This window comes from Brachionichthys hirsutus, unplaced genomic scaffold (assembly GCF_040956055.1).
Source record: "Brachionichthys hirsutus isolate HB-005 unplaced genomic scaffold, CSIRO-AGI_Bhir_v1 contig_1411, whole genome shotgun sequence".
Taxonomy (NCBI): Eukaryota; Metazoa; Chordata; class Actinopteri; order Lophiiformes; family Brachionichthyidae; genus Brachionichthys; species Brachionichthys hirsutus.
The window spans coordinates 1-12804 of record NW_027180861.1 but is presented as its reverse complement, the minus strand read 5'-3'; the positions used below and the strand labels follow the sequence as shown (position 1 = coordinate 12804).

General features: G+C 44.3%; 2 protein-coding genes and 1 pseudogene across 2 annotated transcripts; 1 reads left to right on the top strand and 2 right to left on the bottom strand.

The window, feature by feature from the left end:
• Positions 1-201: 201 nt before the first annotated feature.
• Positions 202-6099, top strand: LOC137916809 (A-type voltage-gated potassium channel KCND2-like). Its single transcript, XM_068759775.1, has 6 exons — positions 202-215; positions 522-684; positions 1162-1260; positions 2237-2335; positions 3348-3568; positions 5925-6099. Exons 1-6 carry the CDS (start codon positions 202-204, stop codon positions 6097-6099), a joined length of 771 nt encoding a protein of 256 aa, XP_068615876.1.
• Positions 6100-8631: 2532 nt separating this feature from the next.
• On the bottom strand, positions 8632-9667 carry LOC137916808 (D(2) dopamine receptor-like). The gene is given in 2 exon segments (XM_068759774.1): positions 8632-9156; positions 9158-9667. Coding segments are annotated over 2 exon segments (1035 nt in total).
• Positions 9668-11112: 1445 nt separating this feature from the next.
• Positions 11113-12402, bottom strand: LOC137916811 (pinopsin-like; annotated as a pseudogene).
• Positions 12403-12804: the final 402 nt, after the last annotated feature.

Genomic DNA, 12804 nt, shown 5'->3' with positions numbered 1-12804 from the left:
AAGCAATAGCCCCTTACGCCTAGAATAGGCGCTCGGGCCTAACAAAGAAGCTCCTCGAATAAATTAACACCATTGGCTCACACCTCTCATTTCACCTCTCATGCTACCATCCTCTCTTGCTTTTACTCGATGTGATACTACTCCCCGTTTCCTACGCAAGCTGTTTGGCTAACAGAGGTCATGGGGGGGGGGGGGGAGGACATGCCGCACATTTGGTCACGACGTGAAAGCATTAGCTGGTGCCAGCAGGTGCATAATTATATATGAAAGAGGATTTTAAAAGGGAAACGTCACAGTAGTGGGCAGAAAGTAGGCCAAGAAGAGAGACTTCATAAAAGTCCTATTTATTCCTCACTCGCATCAAAGACGTGACTTGCTATTTGAAGTGATGAAATCATCCAAGGTCACTGTAACTATTTCCAGACGTGTAAAAATAACTTTTTAAAAACAAGCCTCCGGGGCGCGTTTCTTTCAAAGGAATGTTGTTTTCCGTGCTCAATGTCGTCTTTTCTGTGCTGCAGGTATGGAGATATGGTGCCAAAAACCATCGTGGGGAAGGTGTTCGGGTCCATATGCTCTCTGAGTGGGGTGCTGGTCATCGCCTTGCCCGTTCCTGTTATAGTGTCAAACTTCAGCCGCATCTACCACCAAAGCCAGCGGACGGAGAAACGAAGAGCCCAAAGGGTACTGACCCCCCCCTTCTGCTTCTGGTCCTTTTTCTTTCTGTCTTTATTTTTGCTTCTGTCTGCCTCTTTTATCTGTCCCTGTCTTATCTGCAAGTAAAATGACAGAGCAAAAGCTATCTTCTCAGAATATTAATCTTTTATTGTGTTTCTGTTTATGTGTTTTTTATTGGATAGGCAAAACCTGCTTAACTATATTTCAGTGTGTGTGGGGGGCAGGGGGGGGGGGGGGGGGGTGAAATCAGGGGGAGAATGACAATGACTGAACAAATGATCCTCAGAGTCTAGTGTCAGCAGGTTTTCAATAGCAATATGTGCATTTCTTTTTAAGAGTGTTTGCCGAGGCACAATTTCCTAATGGTACATGTACGCACGGCCTCTTCCTGCTAAATACTGCGGCTGCCAGAGGGAGACAGAACCAATTAGTGTGACAGACAAACCATCAGAGGCTAAAGCAGAGGTCTGTTTGTTCAAACAGAAAACTCGGCTTGCTAGAATCCGTGCTGCGAAGATTCGAGGCACTAATGCCTATATGCGCTACAAACAAAATGGGCTCCTGATCGACTCGCTGGAGGAGGTAATGAGACCAAGCGGAGGCGGGGGGGGGGGCTGACTGACCGGGGCCTCGCTGATGCTTGCATGCCGCTCTGCTGGGGCCATGTCACCACACACAGGGCGGAGGGGGGGTTCATGCTTCAACACAGGGGTGGGCTTGTCATGCCATAACACAGGGGGGCTGCTGTCATTCCAGTGCTTCAGTGTGATCGCCTCTCTTACATCACACCTCTCAGCTGCGGCATTGACATGCTTCGTCGACACGCTCTCTATCCATACAGCAGGAAGGCCAGACGGGCCCACGTGGCCTTCTGGTGGAGCGCAGCCATTACAGTCACACTGACTCATGACCGGGCCCTGCATGTCCGTCCAACAGGGTGTGGAGGGGGGAGGAGGGAACCAGAGGCTTACTGCTGGACAGCAGGCCACCTATATGGAGGCTGTCTGCTCAGTCTGCATCTCCTCTGAACTCTGTTTTTGATTTGCTGTGTGTGTGTCCCCGTGTGTTATTTCTGGAGCATCCAGGTTGTTACTGCAGATTATTATGACATGCCTTCCATCCCAGACGTGTGCAGAGCTTCATTAAAGTGCGTGGTGTCACTGTGGTGCAGAATCCGTACCGTGTGTGTGTGTGTGTGTGTGTGTGTGTGTGGTGGAATCTGTTCGATCTGTGTCCAGGTGTGCCACTGCTGTTGCACTGAATGAGTTTTAATTTGACATTTCTGGTCTTTTCTCACCAAAAACCAGGGAATGAATGTCCAAAACAAATCTAGCAGTGGATAGTGCTGCCATGTAGCCACTGTCGCTATGCATTTTGAAAGCATCCCCACCTCACTAGGTTGTAAGTAGATTGGCTGCCGTGCTACAGATCAACTCTCAGCGCTGTGTGTACTTTCCGCTACATCACCGAGCTAACTGTTGCCTGAAACTCCATTCCCGTGCTGAGAGCGAGCCTGCTAATATACACAGTTATTTTTTTTTATTTTTTTTTCTTGAAGGCTGCCAAGGAGGCAGGACGAGCCCTGGTAGGGAAGGCGCCCAACCCTCCCTTTGAAAGCCAACATCATCACCTGCTGCACTGCCTGGAGAAGACCACGGTAAAACCGTTTCTTTTTTTCCAAAATCCTAAAGCTATACGTCTACTGGGAAATATACACTCACTGAGGAATTCTTCATGTTTTACTATCCCGGTAACAGAGGGTAGATATTTTAAAGTAGCTCGCTGTAAAAATAAAAATAAAAGCTGTAAAATTGCATCACTTCTACACCCTGTGCTGTGTCATTGGTCTGCTACAGCGGGATGCAAATAGAAAGTGGACCCCCCCCCCTCCCCATCCATGCACAAACTGCGGAATCATTTCACATACAGCACAATTTAAAAATAGCTGTAAAATTAAATGGGAAGTCTTGAGTGCCTTCTCCAGCAACGCGCTAAAGAAAACATGAATCCGGCCGCTATTCCTTCCAAACAAACCGGCGTAGAGAATTTTTTTCTTGATCTATAATTTAGAGACGCAAGATCCTCTTTAATGCCTGGCTTGTGACATGAGTTTTGCACTCGCAGCTCTAAACCCTGTACAGAAACTGACTGTCAGTAATCCAATAGCCCTCCTCATTGATGATCCTCTATCCTAATATAGAGCTTGCCAGCCATGCGGGCTAAACCTCCATTAAGGCACCGCACCATTCAGATGCAAGAGCACATTGCCCTCATCGCGTTCTTCTTATAGTGTGCATTATTAATGGATGAGGCCGGAGTGATCACGCAAGGAAGGACGCAGGGGCACGGCAGCAGTTCCTGAGTGGCATCACTGCGCCACCTGCTGACAGAGCTTCAAACAGACGAGGCGCCTGACCTTCAGGTCCGGCTCGTTTGTCACAGTGATAGCAGTCGTGAATGTTTTCACAGATGGCACTTAATGTGGGCATCTGGGCCAATGCATTTCCATTTGCCGTGATGATTCATTTTCCAATTATTAACCTTTTTTTTTTCTTCTGCTGTGGATTCTGTTCAGCCTGCTTAGCCTGCACTGTAAAAACGTTACCCGTCAATGTAATAAGAGCGATGATTAATGAGCAATGTTTTCCCACCACATTCATTTTTTGCAGAACCACGAGTTTGTTGATGAGCAGACGTTTCAGTCCAACTGCATGGAGATCTCTGTGATGAACAAATCGGGCTCCCGGGGGTCCTCGCTGTCCTCGTCCCCACACGGGCTCAGCTCGTGTTGCTCCCGGCGTCACAGGAAGAAGAGCAGCTTCAGCTTGCCCAGCACAAACAACCAGGAACTCAGCACCATACAGATACGGGAGAGGCCAGTGGTCAACAGGTAGTCTCACAAGCCTCGCTCTCCTGTCGCCAGAGCTCAACAACACAACGCAACACAATTGATTCTGTCCTATAAGAGTGGAAACTCGATTTTAATTCCTGCCTGGAAAATTAAATCACAAATTAAGGGACGTTTACATTTGATTTTTAGGCACATTTTGCGCTGCGACTCACATAAATTTCACATCCTTCACTTCAAGTTAAATATTATACTCTTTTTCCACAAGGTATCGCAGTTCCCAGACACTTGTATGAAATATCTGTAGAGGTTTTTGACAAAATAGCAGACAGCGTCCCTCTTTTCTGTCTCAAACAGCTCTGTCAGAAAAGCCTCTGAAAACCAAACTGAAACTAAGTTCATTGCGTGTATGAGCGCAGCTGCGTGCACGCAATGAATGCACATGCATGTGCACGTTCGCTCAATGTGACATCACAGGGGGCGAGATTTCTGACAGACGCGTTTCAGGAGGTGATTACAGAACTATGGAAACTATGCAGGATTCACTTGATGGTTTATTTAGCTGTTTTTGGGTTGGTAGTGATCCAAAACCAGCATAATAGTCGTGTAGAAACATGGGAAAAGTGAGTTTTTCATAATATGTCTCCTGTAAGGCTTAAAATCCTTCATTTATTTAGTGTGTTAAAAATGTATCGTCATCTTTTTTGAATGTACATTTTGGTGTACATTTCGCGTGGTTTTCGCTGGCCCTCTACAATGGCTGTATGTTGTTTTAACATTACAGGTAATAGCCTGAAAGCAGCTCTTCACCCACTTAGCGCCAACCTTCTGGTGTTTATCTGCGGATATCTTTGGATTAGTTTACCCTTTCTTTGAGGTTATTATTCTCCGATAATTGCTTTTCCAACTTAATACATTGAGAGTTAATGGAATCCTTCTGTTCGTGCTATAAGAACAACTGGAAAACAATTGAGCTGAATTGAGGGTTCTCGTGTTATTAGCCTGTTTCTAGTCTTATTTAACTGTGTTTTTTTTATTTTTTTATCAGCTTTGGCTCTGGTATATCCGAGGCTTGTGATACTGGGGCCAGTTGTGCTTTTATTACATGAAATCTCATTTTTAAGCTTCATTAATCATCCCCAGGTCAATTACCATTTTTCTGCTGGTACACTGCACATCTTGCTTTGCCTCACCAAATGAACAACGTGCACAGCATTCTCTCACTTCCCGTCTGACGGACGTTAATGCAGGATTCTTTTTTTTTTTAAGTTAAATGAGGAGCATTTTTTTTTAACAGAGCCCACTGCAGCAACAGACAAGCAGCCTCGGCAAACGGGCTAAAACGAGTGCCGCGAATTTCCGACTCAAATTCAAATTACATTTCACAGTTAAAAAAGGGTTTTTATTAGAAACGCTGACTTTTTATTGAAACTCAGAGTAATGCTGAAATACGCCCTTTATACTGGTGTGTCTAAAATGTCAATAACAGAATTACATCAAGTTCAGGATTTCATTACCTCACTGCCCGAGAAACTACACTTTCTACCTGTTTCTTTTTTACTGCAATGCTCTTTCAGTTGTTTATAAAGGTTTCAATGGCCCTTCTCTAAAAGGATTTCTTTCATTTACTGTTCCATCTGGATCGCCAAGGTCTCCTCAGCATTTCTTTAAAACGTTCCTCGTGTGCCCCATTAAAATACCTTCGAGAGTGCATTCTCTCTTTATGCTCCTAAACTGCCACTTGATATTAGAACAGCGAGCACTCTCAGTGTCTTTAATAGGATATTCATGACCATTAATTTGGAGTAATATAGCATTTGTTTTGTTCTTTTAATATTTTTTTGTCTTTTCAACTGCTGAGTTTGACTAACTTTTATTGATTTTGATATTTTCAGGCTTTGCTCTTTGCATTTGTTTTCGTTTTCTATTTTGAGGGGCAGGGGGGGGGGGGGGTCTCTGACCATGTTTTCAGCCTTGCTCTATGTCTCCATGAAAGGTGCCACACAAATGAAGCTGCATTCAGTTGAGCAACATTTTCTTCGAGAGACAGTGTCCCGATTAATCTGGGGCTGCTGGGTGTGGTATTTATTTTAATTAATTTTACATACTGTATCATTAAAACATACAAAAATAGACATGTATTCATATCGTGTTTGTAAAGCTGAGCCACGTCAAGATCGCCTCATTTATGACATAAATGCTGGTGTCTCCATCTTTCCGTGTGTGCAGTGGAAAATAAAGACACTGTTTTCCACACTAAAAGCTGAAATATACCAAACCAAAGCACAGTTGCTCAAAACTTTTTTCCATGTGAGAACGAGCTCGAAGAAGTCCTTGTAATTCAGCGACACAAGGTCAGGCCTCTCACTCTCTTTCATCCTGATTTTTTCTTTTATAGCCGCTCCAGCCTGAACGCCAAACTCGATGAGACTGTGCCCTTGAAATGTGACGATCCTTACATCACCCCCTCCATGGTCAGCCTATCTGCCCCAGTGGTGACCTCATCAGACGGGCACGGCTCCACCACCACCACGTACTCTCAAAGCAACATTGTCCGAGTATCTGCCTTGTAGATGTCATGCCTATCTGATCAGTTAACTGTAAGCACCAGATGCTGAGGAGAGGGACCACTGAGCATCAACCTGCCATAATCTAGAGGGATTATCAGATTAGCAGACGTCTGGGTTTTTTTTTTTGAAGTAGTGATCTCATCTGATGTCAATCTCTGCATGGTATTAAATTATGAATGGACGACTGCCTTGGAAATAAAAGCAAACCAGCAGATCTTTCTCCATTAAGCACAGCAGAGCGAGGAAGAGTTTGGATGATTGCGTGATTATATGTTGTTGCCTAAAAATACTGAGGGGGAAAAAAAGTATATTTTTGAATATGTAATGTAGCCGTATTTGTCGTCAAATGAATGAAAGGAGGAAAGGCAGGTGTTTAAAGGTCACTCTTGACAGCCTGTGATGATAAAGCACACATATTCATCAACGGATCATCTTTGTGAATAATAAATCCATCTGCTTAGAAACATTCCCTTTGCTTACCGCCCAGTTTTGAAATTTGCTGGTTTCAAATACCCCCCCTTGCTCTTGTAAAAACATGCATCTGCTGGAATGGATAGCTTTTATGAACATTTATGAACCGACTCATTAGCTGGTTGGTGCCATCGCTTGATGAGTCAAATAGACGACGCATTCTGACATGTTTATGAAACGTGACAGTGAAAGTTGAAACGACAGACTTTGTGTTGACTTACATATCTGATCCTGATCCTGATCTATGTGGAATCCATCGTCAATAATGAATTGATATCGAGAACAGGGTGCATATTAGTTAGGTCACAAGGTAGGAATATCAGTGAACGTTCTCCAGAACACTTAACTAATACGATCCCTAATGTTTACATAGTATTGAGCAGGAAACCCTTTTGAGAGCGTGCAGAACATCGACTCCATTGAGTTCCTCTTAAATTATAATATCCATAAGCGAGACTTGGTAGATTTCACTGTGTTTAAAGGCCATTTTGTACATTTTTCATATTGTAAATATCTCAGATCTTTATCAACTGCATTTTAAGTTGCCAATTGTTGAGAAACTATTTCTGTCTGTTCCCTGGTTGAATTAAGGATTTGCATGCTGTCATTGCAGAATTCTGTTGGATTAAAAAGTACGTCTCTGCGTCTTGTTGGTTTCTCAGTCAAATTGAGACTGGTGTGTCACGATGTCAATTCTGCAACACTTTACTTTTAATGAAACACAAATCTTGTCACGAACTACATACAGTAGGTAAATAAGAGTTAAGGAAAAGCGCAGAATATTCACACATTGTGCATTTTGCTGCAGTGGATAGATTAAATACGGTAGCTCTACTGTGACATCCATTTAATGACCAATCTCTTTTTTTTTTTTTTTAAACCTAGAACACATTTACATGGATTTCAGAACATTTTTCCTTTATTGTGCTTCACTAATAATGGGAAGAGATAATAATTAGGTCCTGCTGGAGGACGTGTGTGGACCTGAGCGGCCCAGTGGTGCGTCCTCACTGCGGGGTCCCAGGAGACGAGCAGGCCTCCGTGATTGCTTGACAGAGTCTCAGCATTGTCCTCCCGCTGAGTTGATTGCATCAGTCCAGGCTGCCTCTCACAGCATGTGGCTCTTCTGCCTGTATTGATGTCAGCCAACATACAGTCTAATACAACAATACACCCACATAAAAAAATTATAAGCATCCTACATAATCAAATAAATATTCACATTTTGACATCCAGGCTTCAGTTTATTTAATAACTGAGCAATGAGTGCAAATTATATCAATTTCCTAATTTAGTTAGAATGTAAATTACAACTCAAAGATGGCCAGAGCGGGACGTGCTGTAATTTCTTGTTGAATGTGGACTGCAGCCTGTTTTTAAGACGATAAAACTCTGTTAAAAACTGACAGTTCACTGCGGCGTATATTATTGGGTCGCTGAGCGATGTCATGCAGGCGACAGAGACTGAATCTCCACACCATGGATGATTGGTATCTGAAAATAAAAAATGCATTGGGTAGACTTCTTTTTTTATTTTTTTAAATCAACTTAGAACATCTTCAGCTGTTGACACATAAAATGCGAATGAGGCCACAACGTCTTACCTGTGGCTTCTTGTCCTTGTGAACGGCAAAATTCACCAGGATGGTTGTGATGAGTGGCAGCCAAAATAAAAGGAAAGTTAAGATTATGCATCCTGCACGCTTAGCCATCTTACTCTCCTTCTTTTTGCTTGCTCTCTCTCGCCTTGCTTTTGAAGGCAGCATGCAAACAGCTCCCTCCACCTCCACATCCGTTTTAGGGATATTGTTTGAAACTGGAGGTAATGAGGACGCTGGGTCGCCTGCAGCAACAGGCGGCGATCCTCCTCCGTTGGTTTTCTCTTCTTGCTTTGGTTCAATCAGGAACGCAGAAGGGGTTTCAGGCTTTTCTAATTGCATAGATGACTGAGCTCGCGGCGGGCTCTCTTTCTTTTCAGATGGTGCTTTGTTGATTTTTGGCCCCTCTTTGGAACGCTTCTCCTTGGCGAACCCGCTGCACAAGGGCACCTTTATGGTCGAGCACTTAGCATTTGATGGATTTGCTCCAACTGTCCTGACACTGGGATTGGGCAGCTCTGTTTTGAAAGAGTTCTCCTTCTTCTTCTTCTTCCAAAACGGTCATCTTCAATACCGTTTTGGATTCTGTGCTGCTCCCTGAACCGACAGAGAAACATTGCACAGCTTCTGCTGAGGGAAGCACAGCAGCTGTAGAATCTTTCTTGGATGAGTTTGGATCTGCTTTTGTCCCCAGTTCCGCCTGAGCAGCACTTTTGCTCAAGGTCTGATCTGGCTCTGGTTTTTCATGTCCATTTTCCACAGCTGTGGTTTCTCCAATCTCCTGCTTATCCTCTGCTTTGTCGGTTTTCAAAGGACGAAAAGTACCTTTGTCAAAAATTTTACAATTGTGTGACTTCACAAGCGCAAATATGCTAGTGTAGAATCCAATGACAATAACAAAACAAACAACCCAAAGTGGAAACAGTACGTGAATGCCAATAGTGTCGTAGGAGAGCGACGTTTCTCTCTGCGATCCTTTACATTTCACATTTAATGGGAGAGTCCTTCAGAAATATCAGACTAAATCCAGCTACCACAAACGCAAGCATCCACGTGAGAGTAATCACTGCCATAATCCTTCGTCGACGCTGAGTGGTCTTGAAAGGTCGTGCAATTGCCTGGTGTCTCTCTGCGCTGATGCAGGACAGCGTCAACAGCTGGATGCAGCAGCTGAAAGAGAACGAGGCCACTTGTGAGTCACAGATCAGCTCGTCCACATGTCCCCTTTGATACACAGTCACGACGATGGACAGCAGAACGGGGCAGTCGATTAAGCATCTCAGAGCGTCTATAACTGCCAGATTGACCACCAGGGCGTTCATTGAAGTTTGCAGCGATTTTTGGAGACAGACTGCCAGAATAACAAAAATATTTGCCGCAATTCCCACAACAGAAGTTATCGACAAAATCAATCCGTTTGCCACCACGGAGGTGATGTCGATGCATCTCTCCCAATCAGTGGCATTCCCAAAGTCCCATTGAAGAGTATGTTCGCCTCTCATCTCCGGGTTCAAAGAGTCACCATCAGTGCCACAGCTTCATTTTTCTCTATGCTGACCTAGCACGCAATAAATCCGAGATTCTCCATGTATAGATCTTGTTATGGTGTGAACCTGATCTCGGATAAATTGCATCAAAGAACCCGCCCTTTTCATTATCACTCCACAACAGCAGCGGGTCACCTGGGAATCTTCTGTGTTCACATTCATTAAAAACGGTGCTGGTTGTTCACAGCATAGACAAATGGGGGGGGGGGGGGGGGTTGAAAAGAGACACTTTTGCTTCCACAAATGAGCCAGGGACTTAAATCTGATGATTCTAATTCTTTCAACTTTCTGATACATTAAATATGCAGCCTTATATATAATGTAGCACTGCACAAAGGTTAAACCCTTTGCATCAAACATATCAGTGGCTGACTGGGGGAGTTGTTGAATGGCTCAGGGAATAACAGGAACCATGCTGCTGGATTATGGAAGTACATCTTGTAATCCTGTTTGGAGATAAAGTGTGAAATGTTCTTTGCTTCAAATGTACAAGCTTATAGACTACGGCAAATCTGGGATTAGATCAACACAATACAGTTTCCTCCTGACCATCCTGCGTATTAGACTCATCAAATGCCTTGCATAAGAAATACCAAACAAACCCTCTTGTCTGGGGATTTTAGCATGCCGTCAACTGAGGCAACACGATAAGCAAACAGCCTCAGTAGAAATGATGAGGCATTAAAAAAAAAATTGAATTCCGATGAACATTTTCATCAATCTTGCCAAACAACACTTTCTCAAGTAGTTTTACAGATTCTTTTCCCCCTTTTTTAAAGTTACTTTAAGTAAAAAACAAAGGTCTTATGTCAGATCCTCAAATTTTGGACATTAAATATCTGTACAGTATGCATTTAATCAAATGCAATTTGAACAATGATAACTTATTTGGTGTTGTAGTTCCTCTTCCAAGTTTGATTAACTCTATGTCATCTAGGAATATATGTCTGCGCATTTCTATGGGTGCCGACATGAACTTCAATTAAAATGCCGTCCTTAAATGCACCAGCTGTGTCCTTCAGAAGGTTTGTGCAGCAAATGCACCATAGTTATGTTACTGTGGTCGGTATAGCATGAGTTATTTAACGCAGAATTAACTAAATGCATCTCAAAAGGAGATGAATCGGCTCGTCTCCGACACAACCTCATGAAGAAATAAGCAAAATAAGCACTTTTTGCTGGTATTGGATTGGATTGTAATACTGTGTGACGGTTCCCACTTATGTTGTTCACCCTCTACATATCAGCTTTTAAAAGCATTTTTACCATTTTGTTGGGATCGAGCGAAGACAGGAATATTTGCAGGTCAGCATACTCGATGAATCGTGGCAGCATCTTGTATTTTTTGCACGTGAAAGGCAACACCTCGCTGTGTGTGTTCACACGCCAGCTCCTCCTGTTCAAGGAGCGCAGGCTGATGCCGACTTTGGTGGCCATATGGGGAATGTAGTGGCGCGGTACGATGGCGCCTCCAGAGCGGCGTTACGGAACTAAGGGGAATGAAAACACACAGAAACGTAACCAGGAAAGACAAATGCGTTTTTCCTCGTGCTTTCTACCTTTGCGAACACTCGGGAGTCAGCAGATTAAAATTTAGCAGCTCACCTGCTTGTTGGAAAGGAAGTAGATGATGGGTACCCGGCAGGTCTTAGAGCTCTGGACTGATGACCACCACCACTGATAATACTGTGTCGGGCAACCAGCAGACAACAAAGGCTACCATCACAGCCAGGACGGAGTTGATGGCGTGGTCATTCTGCTTCTGGCTGCAGGGCCCACCCTGAGGCTCCAAACTCCTGTTCAGTTACAGGCAGTTCGTGCCATGACCTCTCCTCCCAGGCCAGAGAGCAAGAGGTCTGGATGTCCTCGGGCCAATAGGAGCATCGCCCAAATAAATAAGTCACAGTCCAAAACAAGGAGAAAGTCCAAACTAACATTAACCCAATCACACTTCTCCGAATGCTCAACTTTAGTCTTGGCTTGCACGCCACATTGTAGGCTAGCAGGGTCGGAACGCAGAGAGACACCAGCCCTAGGAGAGAGAAACTGATTGGAAAAAGGCTCAGCATCTATTTGCCGTCTTGTTCTGGACATTCTTATTGCATCTCCTGGTTGCTCTTAGCCAAGGGAGTTAACTTCTTCTACTGAAAACACTAAAGCTCTGAAAAATGCTAGTGGGACTCCTTTTAATCGCTGAATTACAAAGGACTTGAATCATTCTTCTGAAGAAAGGAGCAGGGCATTAGCGAGAGCTGTTAAATGAAGAGACAGTTTCAAAAAGCATCAATCAGTGGCAACATTTTAACGCCACAATACACAGAACAGGGATGAAAGTGTTGACTTTGTTGTCCAACGATGAAACCTCAACAACAACAAAACAAGTGCAGAAGCAGCTCTCTCAACATAGCTGACTGTGTGGCCAATAAAGGAAGAGCCTCGGTGTGCCTAGTGATGGTGACAACCGAGGAGCCGCACAAGGCCGATCACGAGGTCGGAAGGCTGAGGATGAAAGCGTTCATTGGCTGGAGGAGAGAGGGATTCCTCAGAATCACGGTCACAACGAGACCATTGCTAAAAACGGTCAACACGGCGTTGACGGCCGTGAGGGAAGAAATGATGCTGTCGCCCACCCGAGGGAGGAGGGGGCGTGGAGGACGGAGCTCCACGGCGTGCTGCTGCTGTCCATGGTGCTGAAATGAAGTCCAGAACCATGGACAGCAACAGCACGCCGTGGAGCTCCGTCCACGGCGTGCTGTCGCTGTCCATGGTGCAGAATGAAGTCCAGCCGAAAGCAGTGAGACAGTCTGCTCCGCGCAGGACGCAGCAGCGGCAACGATCTGATCACGTCCTCCCGTTAAACCACTCAGTTCCGTGATGCGAGATCGGCCCACATGCAATATAGGAGGTTGGTCTGTAACACGATTTGGAAGGATTAGAGACAATGAACCCAACGCTATAATGGTAATTGGAAAGTTGAGGGATATTAAGGAGATTATTTGATTCTTTAAATTCATTTTCAAATCCTGAAAAACGTTTTATTGCTTATAGTATGAAACGTCATAACTTGATCCTATAGAAGCAGTCGATGAAGA